The sequence below is a fragment of the Podarcis gaigeae genome, assembly GCF_964106915.1.
Source record: "Podarcis gaigeae genome assembly, chromosome: 11".
NCBI lineage: Eukaryota > Metazoa > Chordata > Lepidosauria > Squamata > Lacertidae > Podarcis > Podarcis gaigeae.
The window spans coordinates 64,903,989-64,929,602 of NC_139687.1; the positions used below are offsets into that span (position 1 = coordinate 64,903,989).

A 25,614-nucleotide genomic window follows, 5' to 3' on the forward strand; every position below is an offset into this window, starting at 1 on the left:
AGTTCCCTAAATGTGGGGAGGGGGCTGCATCAACGTCCTGCCCCCCCCCCCCCCCGTGATCCTCTGTGTTTCCAAGGAGTGCCTGCCTCTCGGCCTTCTCCGGGGGTCCTCTGGGATGCCAATACGCAAAGAGGCTAGCCTTGAGAGTGATTTCTCACTGACAATGGTGGAAACGTTTCTTTATTGGTTTTTGGGTCATCAGCCCAGGAGACAGGTCTCTGGGGCAGGCGCAGAGAATTTAAAAGAAAGTTTAAGAATACAGAAAGGCCAATAAAAAGCCCCGAGCAAGCACAGTGAATAAACTATTGGCAACCGCTGCATCAGAAGTTTCCCCCACCAAATGCCCTCTCTAGCGCAGGGGTCGGCAAGGTTTTCCTTGCCTGCTTCACTCCAGCAGAGAACCCTCCGTGGGCCTGAGCGCGTGCACGCCCACAATGTCCGGAGTCTGCGCAGACGCGATTTCCGGTGCCGCAGAAGTGAGTCCTCGCACTTCTGTGTTGGTTTAGTGCAGCGCGCAGGGACTCGCCAAGCAGGCGGCTCGTGGGCTGGTAAACAACCCCCGTGGGTCGCTTGTGGCCCATAGGCCTTAGGTTGCTGACTCTAGCAAGTGCGATGGTAAACCTTTCTTGAGCCACTCTTGGCCAAACGGGGGGGGGGGGGCTGCAGGCTGGTGGGGGGTGACCAAAAGGGGGACACACAACGTACATGCACACACACAATCCTGAGGGGGGTTTTTTGTCTTTCCCCAGAGGCCAGAGGGGCAGTACTGGTGGAGTGCAGAGGGAGGGGGAGCCATCTTCTAGCTGGTCCTACGCATGAGTAGCAGAAGTAAGCCCAGATCCTGGTTCCTTTTTATTTGACACGTACAAAGACGTTCTTGCCAACCCTGCAAGGAAAAAGAGAGAGAGAGAGAGAGGCTGAGAATTGTCCAGCAAATGCCCTTCACTGATTTTGGTGACTTGTGGGTCAGAGGCCAGGACTGGCTTCAGTGTCCGTGGATGAGCCTCCCGGTGCCCACGGCCCATTGAGCTGCCAGGCTTGCCCTCTTCCTCCACGTGCGCCCTCAGCAGTGGCACCAGAATGGGCCAGGAGCCGAGCGATGGCATTCCGGGAAGCCCCCTTGCAAGCAAGCATGGACCGGGGCATAGAGCTGCCAGCCCCCATTTCTTCACCCAAGGCAGTCCCAGATGTTTGCAGCAGCCCTGCTTCACTGGTAGGCCTGCCCCCAGGGGATGTTGAGCCGGGCAGTGGGGAGAAGGCCAAGCCCCATCTGCTCCAGTCGTAGGTCTGCTGAAGATCGTGGGGGCCTGCAAGGAATGGCTTCAACTTTGCCTGTTGACTTTGTGGGGGCCCAGCCCCACAAATGTATTCTCGTCGTGGCCCCCTGGAGCTGGCTCCAGTGGCTGGTGGGGTGGGGATTCTCTGCAGCCGGAGTTTCAACCGGGGGGCTCCTCTGGCCCATGGCGGGGATGAGGAATTGAGGGGCTGTTGACTCACGGACCAAGTTCCCTGACAGATAACAAAAGGCGAATCTTTCCTGGTGTTTTCCCATAGTAAAAAGCAGTAACCTGTTGGATTCCTGCCTGCCACACAGCTGATAGCGGCACAAAAGCCCTTCTCTGCCCTGACGGCAACTCTTAGGCTAACCCTAAACCACAGAAAGAACTCCTGTTCTGTGAGGGACGAGCCAAGCGGTCTTCGGCTGCGGTGCCATCAGGATGCAGAGGACACTCGCCCCCTTAAGACCTCGGGGGGGGGGTAATATAAACAGCTGGAATCCCCCCAGGAGAGAGGAAGCTCTCCAGGTGAGGAGTTTCCATAGCCAAGACCTGGATGGGGCTGTCCTCCCAGCGAGGAGGGAGTGGCTCCTGCAGCCACCTTTGTTAACTGGCCTCGGATAACCTTTTGCTCGCTTCTGCAGGTGCGGTGGGGGCTGTTTTTGTTCCTGGGACGAGATGCCTTGGTCGCCGGGGGAAGCCCCGTGTGAGGGGAGGCACCCCTTTGCGGTTGGTCCAGGAAATGCCGTCACTGGGCTTGGCTAAGAATTTGCAAAGCTCTTCGCGTCTTGGGACAGGGTTTCTCAAGAGGACTGGCCCGCCCCCACAGGCCTCCTGGACCATTTTGCATGGCGTTCCCTCCCCAAGTGGTCGGAGTCGCGCGCTCTCGCGGCATCGCTGGGCTTCCCAATGCCTTCCCTACTAACGGGAGGGGGGCAGCTGAATGCATTTGCGGGAAGCCCAGTCAGACGCCCCGTTTGGTTGATGTTCTGTCCGACTAGTCTAGCTGCTTGCTTGCTTGCTTGCTTGCTTGCTTGCTTGGGGAGGAGGTGTACATCACCTAAGGTTAGTAAGCAGTTTTATTCTCCCCCCCCCCCAGGTTAAAATAAAATTAAGACCAGTCGTGGATGCGCGTTACAGGTGAGGCAAGTAGGATTCCCGCACTGCAGTTTGGACAAATTTAAGATTGAATTCTTCGGAAGCAAGCAGCGTATTCTGAGAGCATCATGGGCTACAGTTACTTTGTTGTTGTTCAGTCGTTTAGTGGTGTCCGCCTCTTCGTGACCCCCTGGACCAGAGCATGCCATGCACTCCCGTCTTCCACTGCCTCCCGCAGTTTGGTCAAACTCATGCTGGTACCTTCGAGAACACTGTCCCACCATCTCGTCCTCTGTCGCCCCCTTCTCCTTGTGCCCTCCATCTTTCCCAACATCAGGGTCTTTTCCAGGGAGTCTTCTCTTCTCATGAGGTGGCCAAAGTCTTGGAGCCTCAGCTTCAGGATCTGTCCTTCCAGTGAGCACTCAGGGCTGATTTCCTTCAGAATGGAGAGGTTTGATCTTCTTGCAGTCCATGGGACTCTCCAGAGTCTCCTCCAGCACCATAAATCAAAAGCATCCATTTTTCGGCGATCAGCCTTCTTGATGGTCCAGCTCTCACTTCCATACATCACTACTGGGAAAACCAGAGCTTTAACTATACGGACCTTTGTTGGCAAGGTGATATCTCTGCTTTTTAAGATGCCGTCTAGGTTTGCCATCGCCTTTCTCCCAAGGAGCAGGCGTCTTTTAATTTCGTGACTGCTGTCACCATCTGCAGTGATCCTGCAGTTACTTAGAGGCTGAAGGCATTCTTTGGCCGATAGCAAAGAGGATTTGAGACGGAGCCTAATTCAGCACCGAGCTCTCGCGGACTGAGCTAAGTCAAGTGAGTTCCTGGAGCCTCTGGCAGGATTGGGTTTTGGGGACTGTGGGGCTACCCTCTTTGCAGAGGGGAGGCCGATGGGAGTCGAGCTGGGCCTTTCCCCCCCCCCTCCCCGCTTCTCGGGGGCGGAGGGAGCTGAATGGCCCCTGAGATAGGGGAGAGCAGGACGCTTCCTAGGAAGAGCTGCTTTTCCTTCTGATCTGAAAGGGAGGGATCTGATGCTCAGCCCCGACGGCGCCCCTTCGCCCCTTGAGGGTCTCGCCTGCCGGTTTTAATGGCTGGGGTGGGACCCCCTCCCCAGTCGGCCCTTGGGCCGCTTACCGGTTGGCCTTCCAGTCGTCGGCGTGCGTCGCCACCTCCTCCCGCAGCAGCCACGTCGTCTCCAGGGTCTCCTCGCCCTTCTCGTCCACGAAGCACTGCCCCACGAAGACGGTGGTGGAGTCTGCAAGGGGGCAGAGAGAGGGAGGTCGGTGGGATGGCGCCGAGGCCGCTCTGCTTCCCCTGCGAGGGTCTTCAGGGGCGGCATGGTGGGGGGATTGCCCAGCCCGAGAAGCCACCGCCCTTCCCTTCTCCGTCCACGGAGCTGCTCGGACCCCTCTCTATCCCGCGGGGCTCGTGCCTCCCGCCCTGCCCTCCCCGCCCCCCGCCTACCGGAGAAGGACCAGCTGACGGTCAAGCCGAAGGTGGGCTGGGCGCGCCGGTTGGTGTGGTGCTGCCTGCCGTGCAGAGGCGACTCCCGGATGGTGGCGTCGGTGACAGCCGAGACGGCGGTCAGGTAGGAACCCGAGAACTGGCCGTCCTCGTTGGTGGTCCCGATGACCATCTTGGAGCCCAGATCGTTCACCCACGTCCCCGCCAGGTTGCACTGCGGAGAGGAGCGGGTCAGAGAAGGGGCAGTGGGAAGGGAGCCCAGAGAGTCAAGTCCAACCCCAAAGGCGACTCCCCAGCAGATCAGAGAGGAACCCCTCGGCCGCACGCAAGCGGGCGCGGAGACCCCCGTGAATATCGCGCCTGCTCCAGCTCCCCGCCCCGCCCCGCAATATTTTTATTGCCTCCCTCTCCGCAATATTTTCCAATCCCATCCGAAGCAACCCCCTCCAAGGCGCCTGTCGCAGCTGCAGGTCAGAAATTAAGACCCTGCGAAAGAAGGAGCCTTAAACCAGAGGAAAGGAAGCCAGCGGCAGCCCGCCCTGCCCCCCCCCCACGTCTCCGCTCCCTTCGCGCCCTGACGGGGGCTTCGTTTTCCGCCCCTCCGGTGAGGCGCTGCCGCAGGTCCCTTTCGCAGAGTGGAGAGCGAGGCTGAGACCACGCAAAGCCCCTCTGGCCTGATGCGGAGGTCTCTCCGACTGCAGCTGGCGCCACTTGTCCGGCCGCCTGCCCGCCCCGTCCTCCTTGCCTCGCCTCTGCCTGGCCCTACCTTGGCCGGAGTCTGGCTTTTCCTCTGGACGTCCAGCGCCAGTGAATAGGCTGGCGAGAGGGAGAGAAGGGCGCCCAGGAGCGCCAAGCCTGCCAGGCCGCCGAGAGAGACCGAGCGCTGCGCCATCCTCGATGCCAGGAAGGGAATGTCCCCGTAGAGCCGGCGGCCGCCCTCTTATAGCGCCCGGGCGGGCGGGCAATTGCGCAAGTCGGGTGGGCGCGGCGCGGAGACAGCTGCCAAGAGGGCGGAGGGGCAGAGGCATCTCGGGCATCTCCCCACCCCGGCCAGGAAAGATGTTCGACCACCTGCCAAGCGGCCCTTATCTTTTTATTTGCTTATTTTTTAAAAAAAAACAACAACAAAAACAGTATTCCTATACTGGTGTTCCATGGAAATATATCAAAACAGTTTACAACAATATAAAACCATACAGTAAAATCATAAAAAGTTTAAAACAAGTGAAAATCAAAAGAATTAGAAACAATATTCAGTTGAGCATTGTGGGGGTTGTGTTCTTAACTGCCTGCCTAGGCCTGGAGGAATAGAAGAGGTTTCAGCAGGCGTTTAAAATCTGGCACAGAAGGCGCCTGCTGAATCTCCAGTGGCAGAGAGTTCCATAGAACTTGGTCAATGACACCAAAGGCTCAGTTTTATACTGCCATCAGCTGAGTCTTGCAAACTCAATGGACCAGTGATGCTACCGCAGATGATCTCAGCGGCTGAGCTGGAACAGAAGGGCTCAGGGACCCTGGACCTCCGTTGTTCAGGAATTGTGTGTTTTTAATATTTTGTTGGGAGCCTCCCAGAGTGGCTGAAGCAACCCAATCAAATTGGTGGCATATAAATCATAAAATTATTATTAATATTTAACCTGAAGGCACTCGCAATTCATTACTTAATTACTAAATTAACCTGCATCTTACAATAGTTTTGCACAAGGTCAGAACTGGGCTTACAGTGTGGGGGCCCAACCCTTAGAAGAGGCTCCCATTCAGCAACTGTGGTCTTCTCCTGTTGTTGTTTTCTGCTGCCCTGGGATGCCCTCCCTCCAAATGCCCAGGTGGGGATGGCCAGCATTCCCTCCTCCCCTTCACCCTCCCCACCAGCAGCTTCTCTGCTTCTGCCCCAAGAAGCCTTAGAACTTTGCGCTCACATTTGCTTTTTAACTTTCTTTATAGATGCCCAACTGACTTACTGCCTTTTAAAGGAAAGCGAAGAGTCTGGTGGCCTTCTGCCTTGTGCAGCTCTGCCCTGCTACCTGCAGCCCACCTCCCAATCCATATCGGACCAGCGCTGTCTCTTTTGACTTCTTGGCACCAGGTGAAGAATTCCCTCTTTCAACAAACCTCCTGGCACCTCCCAGCCAGGAACTGTATTGGGTTTGTAATTCTTTTCATATCTGCAATTGTTGCCTGTGTTTTTGGATTGGATTGTGAAATCCCTTTGACATGCTTTGTAGGAAACCATTCATAAAGGAGAACAGCCTTGGCTACTAGACAGAATGGCTCTTTGTCCTCCCCTGGGCCTCTGAATGCTGGTTCCTGGGGGTCCCCTGGGGGGGAGCCCTGCCTGCTGCTGTGTTTCGGTCCTGTTTCCTTATGGGCTTCCCTCTGAGGCATCTGGCCGGACACTGCAAGAACAGGAGGCTGGACCAGATGGACCACTGGCCTTGCTTCAGGGGTCGTATTGGGCTCCAGCATTTGCACTTCCTGCATATTTTGTTGCGTAACATTTATTTTTCCACAATTTGCAATTTGTTATATAACAGTTATTTTTCAATAACAAACCTTAATCCAAGTTCTGCACAAGCTGTATGCCTCCCCTCACCTTGAGCTTGTGCCCAGGTGCCTGCCAACTTTTGCTTTCGACAGGGAGGAGAGGAGGAACTGGGAGCAAACATGACAGCCCTGAAGGTGGATCATGCCCAAAGGAGGTCTCATCCTGTCCTCCCTGGGTCAACCAGATGCCCACTATGGGTCCTGAGTCCAAGAGGAGCAGTCTCACCTCCTGCGCTTTCTGGCAACTGGTATTCGGTTCAGAATCTGAACCTCAGTTTAATCCTGTTAAACAGCACAGCCCTGTTAGTTCCCTCTCAAACTTGCTTTAAATCAGTGCAGTTTGGAATGGGTCAGTGCGCCATCTTGATTCCAAATGGCATCCAGTTGTAGACCCAAACCTCTTTCTCAATATCAAGGACCACAATACGCAAGTGGAAGCAAGGCTTTCAGAAGCGTCCAAATCAGGGCAGTTTGGAACTTCTTCTAAATGCCAAGTATGGCAACTGTATCTCAAGAAGCATTTGACTGCACAGAGAACAGGGGAACAAGCCATTTCCCAAAATATACAGTAGATCAGGAACTCCCTCCATCATTATTTTTCAGAATATTTTTTTATTTTTTTAAATTCCAAATTAAAACAAAACATATTATCCAGAAACATATCATCCTTATTCCCCACCCCATTTTTCCTCCGCCCACCCTCCCCCACAAAACCCACCCACCCCCACCACTGGCTTCCCTCAGTTCCAGTCTTTGGTTTCCCTGAGAATGCTGTATTCTGCATGTTACAAAGTTGTATAGATCCTCAAACTATTTAGCTGATTATTATCAATAAAAAGTTTGTGAATATTCAAAGCCAGCCAAGGAGTCCAGTTCGATTTGTTGCGTCTTCAGATACTTTGTAAAGGGTTCCCATTCATCTTTAAAGTCACAGTTATCCTTGTCCCGTAGCTTATATGTCAATTTTGCCAGTTCTGCATAGTCCATCATTTTTTTTTGCCATGATTCTTTAGTTGGGGTTTCTTCAGTCTTCCATCCTTGTGCTATTCAACCTTTCACGGCTGTTGTTGCATACAAGAAGATGTTTTTCAGCTTTTTTGGCGAACCTTTCCCTACAATCCCTAACAAAAATGCTTCAGGTTTTTAAACAAATGTTAAATGGAATATTTTCTTCACTTTGTTGTATATCATTTCCCAATTTTTTAAAATTACAATAGTCCCACCACATCTGATAAAATGTCCCTTCATTTTCCTTACACTTCCAACGTATATTTGAACCAGTTTTGTACATTTTCCCTAACTGCACTGGTGTTGTGTACCATCTGTACATCATCTTCATGTAATTCTCCTTCAATAGGGAACAATCTGTAAATTTTAAATCAGTTCAGTTTTCCATAATTTTTCCCAATCTTCCATCATAATGTTGTGACCTACATCTTGTGCCCATTTACTCATAACTGATTTTACCTCTTCATCTTTCGTCTCCCATTCTAATAGTATGCTGTATGCGGCCATTTTGCAGAATAATTTGACAGTTACCTAACACCAGAAGCAATCCAGTTTTGAAGTGCAGAGCTCCAGCCTAGGAAGCTCAGCTGGCTCACACCCACACACTCACCCACCAGCTGAAGACTACTTGAATGGAGGTGGTTATCAGGATTGGTGCAAACCTGGGCTTCAAACCCACTCCAAGCCCTGCTCCTTCCTGAACCCTCCTAACCACAGAGGGCAAGGGGTGGTGCCAATCTTGACACTCCTGTTGACCAGGCTGATTTCACTGAGATCTGTGGCAAAACAGCGGCAGCAAGAAACCTGGTTTGCAGGACTTTGTTGGCGGGAGATGATGTCACCAATCATGGAGGCTGGTTGGTTTGGCTACAGCACACCTGTGACACACCTGCACAGAGAGCCATTTCACTGTAGCCAAGGTGAGGGGCAGCTTTTCATAGAGCCAGATGCAGAAATGGGGAAGAAGAAGTCAATCCTGTTCATTGCTGGGGGGGGGGGGGGGGATGATCCTCTGTGAGCAATTTGCACTGCCTTCCGACCTCCCCTTTCCTGCATTTCAGAGGAGCTCCTGGCAGAACTCGGATCTCTCTTAATAATAATAATAATTTATTGTTTATACCCCACCCATCTGGCTGAGTTTCCCCAGCCACTCTGGGCGGCTCCCAATTGAGTGTTAAAAACAATACAGCATTCAATAAAAACTTCCCTAAACAGGGCTGCCTTCAGATGTCTTTTAAAAAGAAGACAGCTGCTTATTTCCTTCACATCTGAAGGGAGGGCGTTAAGGTCACGCAAATCAGGTTCTTGCAGGTCAGGTTGGAGCAAAGAGGATGGTTCACTTCCATTGACATTTTGTGGTTTTGCACTTTACAGACGGATGACTGGCTGCTGTTTATACTGGACACAGACGGCTTGCTTACTCACCTTGTTCTGCGCCCCAGACCCGCATTGCCCCACACCCTGCTGCTCAGGAACAAGAACCTCTTGCTTCATCCTGGGCTTCCGCCTTCCGCTCTTGTGCAAGAATCCCCTGTGTTGCTGCCAGCTGTCTTCCGAGCATACATGGGAAGATGTCCCCTGCAGGCCACTGATCTGGGGAGCCCAGGACTGCCGACCCTTCCTGGCAGTGGCTCTGCAGGTCTTCAGGCTGAGATTCCTTGCAGCCTGACCTGAACCTGAGACCTTCTGCATAGCAGGCAGAGATGCTCTGTCACCAAGCCAAAGCCCTTCCTCCTTTTGGCTGTCAGTGCATCCCCCATCCTGCCAAGAGAACCAGAGAGAGGAGGTGAGGGGCCTGGGTCAAATCCCACCCACCAGACAGAGTGAGGTCTTTCAAACACAAGATAAACACATCTGCTGCAGCAGCATCCAGCCTGTCTGGACCTGGGCCAGAACCTGCTTCAGGTCTGTTGTAATTTGAATTGCTTCAGCGAGGCAAACATCCCCTGCGGTCTGGCACATTGTGACTTGCGGGCAAAGGGGGGGCATGTTTGTCCACCAGCTCCTTCTCAGAAGTACACGGGTTAACATGATCCCTGCCTGAATAAATATTACCGCCTTTCTTCCCAAATAAAGGAACAAGGACACATTGGAAATCCCCCTTGTGCCCTCTGGCAAGATTTCTGCAGCTGGCACTGGAGCAAAGGGCAGTGTGGGGGTTGCCCTGGCCTGGCCTGGCCTGGCCTGACCTTCTATGGGCTGCTTCTGCAAGAGGGGGGGGGGCTGAGCCTTGCAGCTTCTGGGAAGGGACGCAATCGCTGCTGCAGCCTTCCCCTTCCTGGCAGGAGGGCAGGAGGAAGAGACAGTCGCAAACCCCTGGGGCACCTAGTCCCTCCTCTCTGGGACCTTCACCTCTTAAAGAGGACTAGACAAATTAACGGAGGGTATTTATACTTTATTTATTTATTTGTTTGTTTGAACATTTATTAATAAATGCAATTCTTACAAACACAAACCAGAATACTAAACAAAGTTATTATACATAGATACATACACCCCTCAACTTAGATTACAAAAAAGGAAAATAAACATACAGACTAAACATACAGACATAAATTTTGACTTCCCTCCACCTATATGTGTCTTCCTTTGGCTTTTCTTCTTCTTTCCGCTGTGTTATCAATATTATTTTTGACTATCTCATCTTATACCCATTTCTTCTTAATTTTTTATTCTATGTTTCATTCATTGCATATTGATATATTAATACCAGAACAATGGTTTTTGGTGTATTCCTTCATGCAAGTCCACTCCTCTATCAGTTTTTGGTCTGATTGGCCTCTTACCACTGCTGTAAGTCTTGCTGATTCTATATATTCACAAAACTAAACAGCAACAATTTTAAAACATATAGCATACCATTTCATTACTCTATCTTTCATTCCCTTATTTCATCGACCTCCTCTCACCTCCCTTTTTGTGTTCCACTTCTGTTACTTGTTTCAGCAATTCCTTTCCATCTTTCTCTATTTTTATCATTATGAATATCTTAACATATTTTTAACCTTATTTTCCATTAATACTAAAGTACTTATTTATACTTAACTCCTTATAACATTTCTGCTAAAGCCATAAAGTTTCATTCCAACAATTTTCAAACACTCATTAATTTTACAATATTTCTATATACAAACTTTAAACTTTCCCAATCTTTTCCCACCATCTCTTCTCCCTGGTCTCGGATTCTGCCAGTCATTTCCATCCATTCCATATAGTTCATCAACCTGGAGATCTTGTGTCCGAGGCTCTTAAATCTTTTCCAAGTCCCTTCTGTAATTCTTCTTCATATTCTTTGATGCTGAAGAGCAAGTCTTGGGGGGGCCCTGACCCAACCATGCCCCCATTCCCTCTCGACAGGCCAGCCAACTCTCCACAGCTAGAACCAAGGTCCATACAATATCTCAAATCATGTTTCAAGGCTCCTCCAGATCCAAAGGCCCCCACCACTCCAATCGCCTCCTGACCCAGATTCAGGACCCAAAGGTCAGTAAATCCCTGCATGAAAGAGTCTATCCAACCTTCCTTCTCCAGTCCAAGCAGGGCTCCAATCTTCAAATTCTGACTTTTTCTATATTCATTCATAAAAGGCCTCCACTTATAGTCCTCGATTTGCCTCTGTAAGGCTGGGGCTTCCACTTGTATTACTTTAGGTTCAACAACAACTACTTTCTCCTTCGTCTTCTCCCCAGTTTGTCCTGTCAAAGTAGATTCCTGTGTCAAATCCTGAACAATTTCTGTATTGATGGTCATTTTTTTGTCCCAAATTTATCACTTTTTGTCCCAAGTTCTCAAGTTTGGTATTCATAACATCCGTCTTCTTGTGAAGCTGTTCCAACGAATAGCTTATCTTACATAATACAGTCACTAAGGCTCCTCCTGTCAACATTCTTAAAATCCAATGTCAATCTCTGATTCTCACAGCTCTTACCTTGCAGCTGGAAAAATCCCAGCTCCACTCTTGTAACAGTTTCAAAAGTTCCCTCTAGAGGGAAACAGTTTCCACTTGTATCAATCATTTCAAGCACAATTTAAACTATAAAGTTAGTTTCAAATTTCAGTTACTTTTCCTCCTTTTTAAACGCAGAAGAGGACAATGGAAACAATATATTTCTCTTATTTAGCCATCTGTCAACATGCTTTCTGTTCACAGTCAATGAACTCTCCCAAAACGTCAATTCTACTGGCAGCCCGTTTCCAGGTTCAGAGCAGTGGTAATTTAATTTTTCACTCTCTCCTGCAGGCTCGCTAGATCCAAAGTTTCCCCCCTCTTCTCCTGCTTCCAAGGGGGGGTTAATAGTTTTAACCGGTGGAGATTTAATCCTTTACAAAAGACTTTCCAAGGCTTTAACTTGCAACGTCTTTGCTTCAGTCTATTTACAAAAGAGGATGGCGGACTTCCTGTTTAAAACCTTCCCGTTTCAATGCCAAATTAATGAATTTAAAGATCCAATTTTCCGTTCGACTCACGGGTAGTTGTTTAAAGTCAAATTGTCCACAGGAAAAAGTCAGCGCTCTCCGGCAACAGCGATGCGGCTTCACTCCATGAAAGAAGCAGTCAATTCGAAGCACCGTGCCGCTCACCCCACTTCGCTCCGGACCCCCAAATCAGGGTTTCCCCGCGAGTAGGGGAGGCGCAAAAGGTGCCAGCCGAATCCCAGGTTCACAAGCTTCTCCCGCCTGTAATTTCAGTGAGTCTCCGCCTTCGCCGTGCCGGTCAGACCCTGATTTGCACGGAGCAAATTCCTCCCGATCGGAGGAACTCCGCCATTGCCTGGAGGCGCCAACCTGGAAGTCTATTCACAAAATCTTATTTGCCATTCTCTTATTGAGGGAGTTTTTTCTCCCTTCCAGTTTTTTTGCTATAATCATTCTGGCCACAGCGGTTGCATATAAGAAAACTTTTTTCCTAGTGGAAAGAATGTCAGTCAATATAATTCCCAAGAGGTATGCCTGTGTTGTTTTTTTACATGATATTTTAAACATTTTTTAAAGTTCCTCTTGAATGTCACTCCAAAATTGTTTAATATACACACACTCCCATATGACACATGGTTCCTATCTCTGTTTTGCATCTCCAGCACAAATTAGATTTTGATATTTAAACTTTCAATGGCTCTCAGGCACAATGGCAAGCTAGCATGCCTCTGAATACCTGGCTGCACACGTGGTGTCTTGGCTTGTTACGGAAATTACCGGGGGGGGGGGGGGCACATCTTTAAAGATAAAAATTACAAATATTATGCCTGAATGTATCCTTTCAGCTTGACAGCTCAGGGAAGTTACCTAGCTTTAAAAATAATATAAAATCAACTCCTTTGCCAGTTCCCTCCATTCCAAAGCTATTTTCCCCTTGAAAAAGGACTCCAGGAAGTGCCCAGAGGTGACAATTGCTGAGCTGATTGTTGGCCAAGGAAAGCCTAATTCCATCCAAAGACTTGCCAAGGGGCCAGACAGGAAAAGGAACTTCTATTGTACTTTTGGGTGGTGGGTAAAGGTAAAGGTAAAGGGACCCCTGACCATTAGGTCCAGTCGTGGCCGACTCTGGGGTTGTGGCGCTTATCTCACTTTATTGGCCGAGGGAGCCAGCGTACAGCTTCCGAGTCATGTGGCCAGCATGACTAAGCCACTTCTGGTGAACCAGAGCAGCACACAGAAACACTGTTTCCCTTCCCGCTGGATCGATACCTATTTATCTACTTGCACTTTGACGTGCTTTCGAACTGCTAGGTGGGCAGGAGCAGGGACCGAACAACAGGAGCTCACCCCATCGCAGGGATTTGAATGACCGACCTTCTGATCAGCACCAAACTTCTGATCAGCAATACCTGAGTCTTGCCCTGCCATGTCTACTTATGCTAATCTTGTACCAAGGACTTGTCTGAACATGTTTGCCAAGGTTAACCCCTCCCCTTTTGTGACATGTCAGTGATGTTGCAATGATGCTGTACTAACTGTATTCTGGGATATGGTGGGAAAGTTTTAAAAGTCTTTGTCACCCCATCCTTGGGATTCAAATTTGCTCTTTGAACCTATTGCGCTATAAACTTTGGTCTACAGCTATTTGCTCCGGTTGGCTGGAATCCTTCCTTTATTCCGCAGGGACCCGCGGGCTCTGCCTGATGAGATGGGCGACTGAGCAGCCTCGCACCTAGATTTTTCTGTAACAGCTGGAAGGGTTTGGCTTCTTGGATTATGGTCTCTGCTTCCTTGAGGAAGGTCTTCTGGTGAGAGATGGGCTGCACCTCACAGCGGTTGGCAAGGATGCCTTTGCTATGAGCCTTGTGAACCAGATCGGGAGAGCTTTAAACTATTTCCTGAGGGGCCGGGAGACAACATTACAAATGACAAAAGAGCACCTGGTACTGGGGATAATGGCTTCATTGATGCACAGGAAACTGAGGTGCTGCTCCAGAAACCTGCAAAGGGAAACTACAAGAAGGAAGCAGCTGGAGGGAGCAACTCATGGTTTCAGTTGTCTCTACACAAATGCACAGAGTATGGGAAACAAGCAAGATGAATTGGAGCTTTTATACAGGATGGCAAATATGACCTGGTAGGCATTACTGAAACCGGGTGGGATACGATGTCAGTGTTTGTAAAAAAGCAAAAAAAAGAAGGAAAGGGTTCTGACCTCCCTTTGTCTCCTCAGCCTGGTCCTCGGACCCTTGTCTGCATAAAGAGTCCACGAGAATATCCTTGCAGAGTTTTATTCTTAAAAGTCTTTGTGCAAAACACGACTGAATAACTATACACACCAGCACTAACCAACCAACCCAACCTCCAGCCTCCAAACTAACATTTCTCACTCTATATATACAACTTGGTGCAGGCCGCTGAGTCACGCTGACCCAGCTTTATTCGCATTAAAGAAACAGCGGCCATTTTAGCCGTGACATACGACTCATGACTAGAATGTAGGAATTGAGGGGTATAACCTGTTCAAAAGGAATAGACTAAACAGGAAGGGAGGAGGAGGAGGACCTTTATATGTAACGAATGTGTACACTTGTGAAGAAAACCATGGCCTGGAGCGTGGAAAGCACATTGAGAGTATATGGATAAAAATTGTGGGAGAGAAACACCACAGGGACCTTACTGTGGGGGTCTGCTATAGACCGCCAAGCCAGACTGCAGACTTGGGTGATGCCTTACTAGAGCAGATTACCAACCATTCAAAAAGGAGAGATATAGTTGTCATGGGAGATTTCAACTTCCCTGATATCTGTTGGAACTCAAACTCTGCCAAGAAGGTAAAGGCCAACAACATCTTCTGTTGCCTTCCTGACAATTTCTTTTCCCAGAAGTAGCAAGGGGGTTGTCTATCTTGGGCCTGGTCCTCACCAGCTGGGAGGAACAGATCGACAAAGTGGAAGTACTCCGAATCTTGGGTTGCCTGGCCCTCTGTCCTGGATGCTTGAGCTGTGATTCCTGCATTGCAGGGGTTGGACTAGATGACCCTTGAGTTCCCTTCCAACTCTACAGCTCTGTGATTCAATGAATACCAGTTGCTGAGATTCACCAACGGGGAGAGTTGCTACACTCACCTCTTGCTTGTGGACTTCCCAGCAGATTTATCTGTTTGGCCACGATGAGAAAAGGATGCCAGACTTGGCAGTCGGAGCGGGGGAGGGGCTCTGGCCTGATCCAGGCTCCTCTGATGTCCTTGCTGACGCTGCTTATGGAGAGCATCTCCCTCTTGCCTGGCCCTCTTTGCCTTTTCAAAGGTGGTCAAAGATCTAGTGTCTGCTGCTTTTCTTGCTGGGTTATTTAAGAAGGTGTGTAGTTGGTGGTGTGTTAGCCGGGGGATCTGGGTGTCCCCTAGTTTGTCTTGTATTTCCTGTATCAGTAAGGGGGTGTCATTTTTGTGGAAATCTGTTAGGCTAGGCACTACAAGCCTTTGGCTTGCCATGCTTTTATTTGGATGTTTTGAGCTGTGCTGTGGGCCAGGGGGGTGAGTGGGGATGGGGCAGACTGTGTTTCCTCTCCTAGTTTGCGGGCAGCTTCTGCTTGGGCCTGGCCTGTGATCTCAATGTTACCAATGTTTGTACCACCTGGGTTCCTTTCACCCCAAATATTGCATAGGGCCACCATTTTTAAAGCATTTTTAATAGTCTCTCTCAGTTTTACGGGGTTTCCCTCAGAGGAAGGCTGCCCATGGGATTGTGGGGTGGATGTTTCTCAGGGAGTTTCCTCTCACATTTAGGTTGAGGTCACTTCCCAGGCTTGCTTCCCATTTGGAGAAGGAAATGAATTTATTTAGTGTTTTCTGGATGAAGTCGGTAACTGCTTAGCTTTGCCATCTAGTGTTCCTTTGGTGGAAATGAATCTGCCTTTTCTGAGCTCTTTGCTGTTGTGTATGTCTGGTGCCTGTGTAAACAGTCATTGTTCTGCTCTTAATTTGAGACTTGGGATTTTTGGGGAGTCATTTAACTGCCCCCCATTCCTGATTTTAACAAAATTTAAAAGATAGGAAAAAGTGAAGCACCGGCAATTAGGTTTTTAATCAGAGGGTTCCCTGTTTAGTCTTGCAATAGAGCTAGCAGCTTTGTTGCTACGCCGCCAGAGAGCTCTCCAGCAACTAGATTTTGACAGACCTGGCCGGTCAGTGTGTCGCTCCCTTTCACTGACAGATGGATTCAGTTGAGGGGCGGGGGGGTGGTCTGCGTCCTTCCCTGGTCCCCCTGGCTCAGGGGGTGGTTCACGGTGGGTAGGAAGGGAAGCAAAGGGAAAGGAGAGTGGGAGAGACGGGTAGAGGCTTTTAAACCCCAACCAGCCGACCTGCGCTTCTCACTCTCTGGTCCCTGCTTCTAGTGGGGCGGGGGAGGGGGAGCTGCTGCGAGTAAACAGTAAGAGGAAGAAGGGGGGAGGAGAAGAGTAAAAGAGAGCTAAAATGAATAAAATTACGGTAGGTGGTGCTAACATTTTAAGACCCCAAGGCTTGGCTGCAGTCGTCACTAGCCTTTTCTTGCCTGGTGTGTGGCTCATAGCAAAAAGGAAATTTGAAAAGAAAGAAAAATGGCAACATTTAAAAATCTGATAAGGTCACAAAATCTTGGGGTATGGTCTATCCCTGCGGGTTCAGAATTGGTCAGCCTCAAGCAAGAGACCACAGCCAGGCAAACGGAAGCAAAACAGCAGATAGGAAGCCTGTCCATTTATTGCTGCCACAAGGCTCCAAGCTCCACAAAAGACGAAGAAGTCCAGAAGAAAGGGCACATGGGTTGTTCTTAAAAGTTCCCACAATGCATTTCACCAGGGAGTACTCAAGGGTATGAAGTACTGGCACCTCCCTTTTTGGTTTAAAAGTGTGGCACTTCGTGGTGAGTACTAGCACCGATTTTTCTAGGGGGGAAAGCGCTGCATTTCACACAGCATACATCTGTGGTATGTCACAGAAATGTGGGAATGTTCAGGGTGGCAGGAGAGGATATAGTGTTTATTAATATCCTTCCTAACATGCGCTAGCAAGTTCCTTCACTTAGCAGAGTGGATTCCCCTTTACACAGCAGAAAACTAGTTGCAAACTCATGTGAGTTTCTTAAGACAATACTCAATTCAGTCTGGCTTGTCCAGATTGAAATGTGTTCTAATATTTTCCTGGTAAGACCCTTTGAATCCCTCCTAAAAGAATAAGGACACCACAGTCTTATTCATAAGCAACAAAAAGAAAGTTTACTCACGATCAGGCAGAGGACAGTGTGATCCCTGAAGGCAGGCTTGAGGCTTAAAGTTACAAACAGGTTTACCCCATAAGGGAGATTTACCTTAGTGGCTGCAGGTAGCAGTCCAGGAAGTTCGCAGGACGAAAGGAAGATGGAAAAGAGGGAGAGTGGCAGCATGCCTTGATCTTTGACCAGGTCTGGATAGGTCAGACTCACCCACTAGTCCCATGCAAGGAAGGATGCTCCAGCCCAGGAGCAACAGGAAGTTTCGACTGGCTGGACCAAACATCCCCTTGCATGTCCACTCTAGCAAAACAAGGAATGTTGCACTTGACTGCTCCCAGTGGATTACATCTCACATGAAAGGCTGTGGCGTCAGGCAGAAATATGAGATCCAGACATGCCCCTGGCAGAAGGCGGCATTTACACCTCCTTTTCTCATTAAAACTTGGTTGGTGCAGCTTCTTTGCTCCTCCTGGGCCTCCTTCCCCTCTGGGGCTGGGCTTTCCTGTGGTGATTTTGATAGCACCTAGTCTGGCAGATGGGAGGGGGATTCAGAGTCTGTGATGATACATCTAGAGGATTATCGCGTCCTTGTTCCCTTCATGCCATGAGTCAAGTCCCCTCTATCCCTGGACCACCATTTTATTATGCTTTGGCACTAAATGAAAGCCATTTATTTTGCTATTTTTGGTGAATTTCTGTGTTTTGGAAAATGGGCTTTTCTCCTTTGCTCTGGAACAATGCTGTTGTCAAGCCCTTACAGTGCTCAGCTCAGGAGGTCAACCCTTCTGATGTGTTGGTTAGGGTACCTCCCCTTTGTCCATAACAACTCCAAGAAGTTGCAGATCCCATAAATGTTAGGTCGGCCTACCAGCCACCTTCCAGTGTCTACTACCACATTGCCTCCTTGATATTCCCTCCTTATTCTGTACCCTGCAAATGTCAGCTTGTTCTTGCAACTTCAGTTGTCCTTTCTTTGTTTCCAGTTGATTTTTATCTGAACAGGCAGCCCTTGACTTGTGACCAGTGGCAGACACAGAGCCCTCTGCAGCTGTTCTAAGCCTGGCCGGCTCTCCCTGCCTCTCTCAGCTAAGTGGCGTCCTTGCTAGCCCTCCCAGCTAGACAGGCAGCGTGAGGCTGTTCCCATCAAAAGAGGGAGAGCTGGAATGTGGTCAGGCCTCCCTGTTGCTTTCTAGAGGATGGGGTGGTCTTGTCCCCTCTTTCTCTTCTCGAGTGGGCGCCTTTGGCACTATCCTGCGCTTGAGTGTCCTGGGTTTCTTTGGGCGGCGTGGGAGACTCTTCAGGCGGGGCGTAGGAAGGGGGGTGCAGTGAGGGCGGGCCACCCTGGGTGTCACCACTGAAGGGGTTACAAAATGCCAGGCGGCACTCACCACAGGGCCTGCAGCACGCCTGAGCCACGCATCTCTCCTGGGAGTGATGCAGTGGCTTGGGTGCCCGCAGGCTCCGCACTGCCCAAAACAGTCTGCCCACCACCTCCTCCTCAGCTGTAGGCTGAGTGAGAGGAGGCAGGCAGACTCCTCGGAAGCTTCTTGCCCTCTGCCTGGCCCCGCCCCACGCACATCTGGCTCTGGACCTGGGCATAGGGCGCGAGCGCTGACCCAAGTACCCGATCGGCTTGCTCCGCCGCTGTCTTCAGGTGAGCTTTCTTCAGTCCATCTTTCTGGAAGTTGACTGGAACGGTTTATGGCATGGGAGTAATGTTTAAACAAGGCAGGATTGTGAAACACATACCTTACCATAACAGAGTCAAACCTTGGCTCTCGAATGCCAAAAACCCGAAAGTAAATGCTCCAGTCTTCGAACGTTTTTTGGAAGCCAGACATCTGATGCAGCTTCCACTTGAGTGCAAGAGGCTTTTGCAGCCAAGAGGAAGCCGTGCTTCAGTTGTTGAACATTTTGGAAGCCGAATGGGCTTCCAGAACGGATTACATTTGACAATGGAGGTTTGACTGTAATGGAAAGGGATTCCCGGGAGTCAGTGGCCATATTCATTTGTGGGCCAAGGGGGTTGGTGGTCCTCAGCTGCGTTCCTCCTTGCTTACAAAGTCAGAGAAGAAAGGGATGAACTCCCCCTTTTTTCCTTTGGCCCCAGAGGACTCTCGGCTTCTTTGTTAGTTTTTCCAGCCATGCAATATCCACACTTTCATGTTTCAAGTGGCAAGACTGGCCCCGTCTAAGTTTTCCCAAAACCCTGGTGTCATTCTAGCTACTAGGAGCGGCTGCCCTGTCAAGTCTTATGGTGCAAATTCTGGCTCCCCTCAAACATAGACAAAAGTGCTAATTCCGAAGTTAGGATAATGTGCCAATTTAAGATCTTTGTAGCTTTATCTGAATACCATTGCCCCAAATTACTGCACTTGCGTACCACCCCGCCAAAGGTGGAGGTGCGGCCCAATTTCTCCAGAGCCTTGGGGATGCAGGTGACTGTCTGTACGAGAGTCTTCTAGGAGTCAGGCACCATGTGTGAATCAAGCCCCCTCCTCAGGTGACAGACAGCTGACCCCTCCAGGACCCGAGAGCCAGAGCTGTTGTGTGGGGCTTCGGCCTGTCAATGGGGGAGGGGACATGTGTGTGTCTTGCGTTGTGGGGGGACAGGGTTGGCTCCTTTCTCTGGCACACAGAGGTTTGGGCCTGCCCCTCCCACACTGAAGGGGGTCCTTTATCAGGTTAGCTGGACCCACGCTCTGTACAATCTGGGGGCTGCCCCACTGTTATTTCTATAGGCTGAATAATTTGAACTTAAAACAAATGGTTGTTGGTGAGGGGGAGGCTCTCTGTGCCTTTTTGTGGGCGGATGTCTGTTGCTCCAGGTGTGTTGGGGGGGCAAGAGTAGGTAGTGCCCCCTCTTCCCTGGCCATTCCTGGTGGTGGCCCGGCCTTTTGCTCTGAGCCTCAGTGTAGTTCTCTCAATGAGGGGAGGGGGCTGCGTCAACGTCCTGCCCCCCCCCCGTGATCCTCTATGTTTCCAGGGCAGTGGAGTGCCTGCCTCTCAGCCTGTTGAGGGACACCCTGCCTTCTCCCAGGGGTTTTTTTTGGGGGGAGGCGGATGGTGGTGATGTCAGTATTCCCTCTGGGATGCTAACATTCAAACACTATGCTGGCCTTGAAGGTGATTTTTCTGACATGTTTAACAGCAGAAAGGTTTGTTTATTGGTTTCCTGCAATTGCCCCATGAGACAGTTCTCTGGGGCAGGCACAGAGTATTTAAAAGGTTTAAAACATGTAAAAGGCCACCCAAAAGCCCCTAGCAAGTGCAGAGAATAAACCCTCAGCAGATGCCTTATCAAAAGCTGCCACCACCTGCAGCAAATGTTCTGGTAAAAGCAGCACCCCCAACCCCTGCCCTGAGGGGGGATGATTGCCCCTCCCTGTGGAAAAGGTGGGGGGCAGTGTTGGTGGAGGGAAGGGGAGTTGTCTTGTAGCTGGTCCTACGCACGAGTAGCAGAAGCAGGCCCAGATCCTGGTTCCTTTTCATCTGACACGCACATAGACGTTCTGGCCAACCCTGCAAGGAAAGAGGGAGAGAACTTTCAGATCAACCATTCAGTTGGCATTTTCTTGGGTCAGGAAGGCTCCTGGACGACTCTGGCATGATTTCATATCATGGGTTGGGGCTCTTTGCAGACAGGGAGTTGATGGAGGGTGGGGGCTGAGCTGGGGCCTAGGCCCGCCTTCGTGGGGGCAGCCTGGTCCCCGAGATCTGCTTTGAACTGTTACGGAAATGAGAGCGGCGGGGGCGGGGACCATCGGGAGCAGCAGCGAAAAGTTTCTTCTTATTACTAGGAAGGAAACTGACGCTCCTTCGCCCTCGAGGTCCTCGTCTGCCTGTTTTAATGGATGGGGGAGGCCCTCCCCAGTCGGCCCCTCGGGGAGGCTTACCGGGTGGCCTTCCAGTTGTCTGCGTGAGTCGCCACCTCCTCCCGCAGCAGCCACGTCGCCTCCAAGAACTCGTCGCCGTTTTCATCCAAGAAGCACTGCCCCACGAAGACGGTGGTGGAGTCTACGGGGGCGGGGGGGGGGCAGAGAGAGGGAGGTCGGTGGGCTGGCGCCGAGCCGAGGCCGTCCAGCCTCTCCTTCAGGGGCGGCAGAGCTTCTGTCCCTCGGCTGGCCAGCCCAAGTTGGTCCCCCGACGCCACCGCGTGAACGAGAGGGCCCCTGGCGACTGGGAGCCCTTCTCTTCTTCGTCCATGGGGCAGCTCAGACCCCTCCCTCTCCCCTCCTCCCCCCCCCCCCGCCTACCGTAGAAGGACCAGTTGACGGAGAAGCCGAAGGTGGGCTGGGCGCGCGGGGGGTTGGGGTGCTGCGTGCCGTGCAGGGGCGACTCCCGGATGGCGGCGTCGGGGGCAGCCGAGACGGCGGCCAGGTAGTAGCCCGAGAACTGGCCGGCCGCGTTCAGGGGCCCGATGAACATCCGGGAGCCCAGATCGTTCACCCACATCCCCTGCAGGTTGCACTACGGGGCCAGAGGGGAGAGAAGCGAGTCAGAGAAGGGACAGTGGGAAGAGACCCCAAAGGGTCATCAAGTCCAACCCCGAAGACTACTCCCCTCCCCCAGATCAGAGAGAGACCCCCTCCAGCCGGGACAAACGGGCGCGGAGATCCAAAGGGGTGCTTTGCGCCCAGTGGAGATTGCCCCTGCTCGCCACTTTTCGATCCCATCCGAAGGAACCTCATGCAAAGCGCCCGCGGCAGCTGCTGCACGTCGGAAATTCAGACCCCGGGAAACAAGGAGGGGGAGCCGGCAGCAGCAGTGGCTTCCAAGGCCCCCAGAGAAACACACAGCCCGCCCCCCAAGTGCGCCTCTACAGCCCCGCTCCCTTCGCGCTTTGACTTCTCTGTATCCCCGCCGGTGCGGCGCTGCTGCAGACGGGAGGGCGAGACAGAGACCCGGCGAAGCCCCTCCGCCCCGGTGCGGGTGTCCCCTCCGAAGGCAGCCGGCGCCGCTTGCCCACCCGATTGCCTTCCCTCGGCCCGGCCCTACCTTGGGCAGGGGAGGGGTCTGGCTTTCGGCGGGCGAGAGGGAGAGAAGGGCGCCCAGGAGCGCCAAGCCTGCCAGGCCGCCGAGAGAGACCGAGCGCTGCGCCATCCTCGATGCCAGGAAGGGAATGTCCCCGTAGAGCCGGCGGCCGCCCTCTTATAGCGCCCGGGCGGGCGGGCAATTGCGCAAGTCGGGTGGGCGCGGCGCGGAGACAGCTGCCAAGAGGGCGGAGGGGCAGAGGCATCTCGGGCATCTCCCCACCCCGGCCAGGAAAGATGTTCGACCACCTGCCAACAGGCACCGTTATCTATTTACTTACTTACTTACTTACTTACTTACTTACTTACTTACTTATTTCTTTATAGATATATATATATTCGTATACTGCTGTACCATAGAAATATACCACAGCTGTTTAGGACAATATAAAACCATACAGTAAAATCATAAAAAGTTGAAAACAACTTTAAAAAACAAGAAACAATATTCAGTTGACCGTTGTGGGGGTTGTATTCTTAACTGCCTGCCTAGGCCTGGCGGAAAAGAAGAGGTTTCAGCAGGCGTTTAAAATTTGGCACAGACTGCACCTGCGGAATCTCCAGTGGCAGAGAGTTCCATAGGACTTGGTGATGACACCAAAGGCTCAGCTTTTTGTACTGTAGTCAGCTGAGCCCTGCGAACTCGTGACGCTGCGGGAGAAGATCTCCGTGGCTGATTTGGGACAGAAGGACCTCAGAGATTTCAGGGGAGAGGAAGCACCTCAACTCCAAAAAGAAGTCTGCAGAGCTGGAAAAGGCTCAGCCAAGGGGCTGCGGGAGGAGGGAAAGGTTGCAACGTTTGGGGCTTATTGGCTTAGAAGCATCTCAATGCCTCATTTGGGGCGGTCTGCGGCGCAACGTCGAGGAATCAGAGAATCCTAGAGCTGTAGAGTCAGTTTCAGCTGAGGCCTCCTGGTGCCCACCTGGTAGCTCAGTCAGTACATTCCCACCGTGCCCTGACCTGGGCACATCCTCTCCTTCGCCTCTCGTCACTCTTTGCTCTTCATCTCAGCACCAAGCCAGAAACGTGAGCACAATCTGCGTGTCCCAGCTCTATTGCTGACACCATCTTTGCTAAGGCTGCCTAAACACAGCTGTGGTTTCTGTTACTCTTCAATAAATGTTCTGAGTGAATAACGGTTGTATTTACCTTTTACACATCTGTTGTGTGATTGTGTTAAGGTGGACAAAAAAGGGAAAATACCAGGAGAATCTAGTCTGCCTTAAAGCATCCTGGATGACTTAAGCATAAAGGCTAACCCTAGCCTATCCAAGCTTCCCTTTTAAGCTGCAAAGGGATGGGCACTGCTGAGCTCACAGACATGAGGAAGGAAGGAAAGATAATATCTCATAAATATAGCCTCTCCTAGCATCTATACACGTCCCTACAATAAATACACAGGATGGGCATACAAACATAGGTACATAAACTATATTCTGAAATGGTGCAAGAGAGCAATTCTGAGACTCTTTTGATGACCCCAAATATTTTTCTGCAGTAGAAGGAAGTATGGGGGGGTAACTTTCAAAATAGTTATTTTTCACTTGTAAATCCTGTAAACAAATAAACTGCTTGGAATGAGGGGGCTTGCCCTCTGCAAAAACCAGTCTGGCAAGTAAAGCAGAGCGGACCTGTCAAGAGGGCATCTTCTTTTAGCAATGGGCACAGATTTGTGGGCAAGAGTCAGGAACTAAGGTATATACCATTTCAAAAGGATGGTCCAGGGCAATCAGCATACAATTATCAGATATCTTGACAGACAGGAGACAAGCCACACTCTCTGTGTATGATCCTTTCTGGGTGGTCCTTGGCTAAAGGGCTATGCAATTTCGAAAACCTTTAAAAGTTCCCGCATACCTGGGTTGGAACTCTGTTGCAACAGAAAAAATAAAGATCTTCCTTGCTTTCACTAGTTCCTGCCTTCATTTAATTTTCTCTGACTGACAACAAATTTAGGGGGACACTGAATCCCTTGAGGCAGAGGGCCTTCTTAGTGGCACCCGCCTTGTGGAACATCCTCCCATCAGATGTCAAGGAAATAAACAGCTATCTGACTTTTAGAAGACATCTGAAGGCAGCCCTGTTTAGGGAGGTTTTTAATGTTTGATCTTCTATCGTGTTTTTAATATTCTGTTGGGAGCCACCCAGAGTGGATGAGGAAACCCTACCAGATGGGAGGGGTATAAATATATTATTATTATTATTATTATTATTATTATTATTATTATTATTATAGAGCTGGGTTGTAAAAGACACCCCCTCCCCATTTCCCTATAACTCTCTGTTGTGTATTTTCTAGAGGAGAACAGTGAAACACTATAGACAGCATCTTAAAAAGCAGAGACATCACCTTGCCAACAAAGGTCCGTATAGTTGAAAGCTATGGTTTTCCCAGTAGTGATGTATGGAAGTGAGAGCTGGACCATAAAGAAGGCTGATTGCCGAAGAATGGATGCTTTTGAATTCTGGTGCTGGAGGAGACTCTTGAGAGTCCCATGGACTGCAAGAAGATCAAACCTCTCCATTCTGAAGGAAATCAGCCCTGAGTGCTCACTGGAAGGACAGATCCTGAAGCTGAGGCTCTAATACTTCATGAGAAGAGAAGACTCCCTGGAAAAGACCCTGATGTTGGGAAAGATGGAGGGCACAAGGAGAAGGGGACGGTAGAGGACGAGATGGTGGGACAGTGTTCTCGAAGCTACAAACATGAGTCTGACCAAACTGCGGGAGGCAGTGGAAGACAGGAGGGCCTGGTGTACTCTGGTCCAGGGGGTCACAAAGAGGCGGACATGACTAAACGACTAAACAACAACATAGATTTTCATAAAGTATATTGTCATGGCAAATTACAAGCTCCAGAGAAAAACCACAGTTCTCAGGACTGACAATGGGGTGAGTACTGTTCAGTTGACATGAAAAGGAAGGGATTGCCCCACAACATATTGTAGAGAGAAAATTTAGATCCATTATGGAAATGACATGTTGCGTGCTAAAGGATGAAAATCTTCCCCAGAGAATGTGGGGAGACCCAGCAGCCAGTGCAGTGCATCTCCAAAACTGACTGCCAACCAAGGGAGCTCCACACACACCTTTGGAGCTCTGGCATGGGAGAACACACAACTTGTCACACACATGTGAAGCATATCTGATAGTTAACATATCCAAAGAAAATAGGGAAAAGCTAGACACTGGAGCACAGGAAGGAATCCTATATAGCTCTTTATTCAGTAGGAAAAAAGCTATAGAATTATGGGCTGAAAAGCAGGAGAAGGCAGATCAGGACAGGCAGTTAAGAAAGCTGTCAAAAGATCTTTCTGTGCAAAGAGAGGAAGAAACACAAGACCTCATGTACTTCCCACAACTAGCATGTAACAGCCCAGATCTGCATTCCACCCTCATAGCACCCTCTGCAGCTGATGAGCAGGAAGAAGACGTGGAGGACCGGACTCACAGCAGGGGCCCCACCAGAGACGATGGCGACATGCCTGAAATGGAGGAGAGCGGGATTATGT

The 25,614-nt window shown here is 50.5% G+C and overlaps 2 protein-coding genes across 2 annotated transcripts; both read right to left on the reverse strand.

Annotated features, from left to right (window-relative positions):
• Nucleotides 1-162: 162 nt before the first annotated feature.
• On the reverse strand, nucleotides 163-4,773 carry LOC310827188 (avidin-like). The gene is made up of 4 exons (XM_083702988.1): nucleotides 4,615-4,773; nucleotides 3,849-4,062; nucleotides 3,519-3,639; nucleotides 163-886 (listed from the first exon to the last, which is right to left on the reverse strand). Exons 1-4 carry the CDS (start codon nucleotides 4,738-4,740, stop codon nucleotides 853-855), a joined length of 495 nt encoding a protein of 164 aa, XP_083559114.1. The 5' UTR covers nucleotides 4,741-4,773; the 3' UTR covers nucleotides 163-852.
• Nucleotides 4,774-20,453: 15,680 nt separating this feature from the next.
• LOC310827195 (avidin-like) lies at nucleotides 20,454-21,534 on the reverse strand. Its single transcript, XM_083702996.1, has 3 exons — nucleotides 21,325-21,534; nucleotides 20,965-21,085; nucleotides 20,454-20,590 (listed from the first exon to the last, which is right to left on the reverse strand). Exons 1-3 carry the CDS (start codon nucleotides 21,521-21,523, stop codon nucleotides 20,557-20,559), a joined length of 354 nt encoding a protein of 117 aa, XP_083559122.1. The 5' UTR covers nucleotides 21,524-21,534; the 3' UTR covers nucleotides 20,454-20,556.
• Nucleotides 21,535-25,614: the final 4,080 nt, after the last annotated feature.

Excerpts from the sequence above, each read along its gene's own strand:
- LOC310827188 (XM_083702988.1), bottom strand. The coding sequence starts at position 4,740 with ATGGCGCAGCGCTCGGTCTCTCTCGGCGGCCTGGCAGGCTTGGCGCTC. Across the intron at positions 4,063-4,614 it reads AAAGCCAGACTCCGGCCAAG|TGCAACCTGGCGGGGACGTG; the intron begins GTAGGGCCAGGC and ends TCCTCTCCGCAG. Across the intron at positions 887-3,518 it reads GACGACTGGAAGGCCAACCG|GGTTGGCAAGAACGTCTTTG; the intron begins GTAAGCGGCCCA and ends TTTTCCTTGCAG.
- LOC310827195 (XM_083702996.1), bottom strand. The coding sequence starts at position 21,523 with ATGTGGGTGAACGATCTGGGCTCCCGGATGTTCATCGGGCCCCTGAAC. Across the intron at positions 21,086-21,324 it reads CGTCAACTGGTCCTTCTACG|ACTCCACCACCGTCTTCGTG; the intron begins GTAGGCGGGGGG and ends CCGCCCCCGTAG. Across the intron at positions 20,591-20,964 it reads GACAACTGGAAGGCCACCCG|GGTTGGCCAGAACGTCTATG; the intron begins GTAAGCCTCCCC and ends CTTTCCTTGCAG.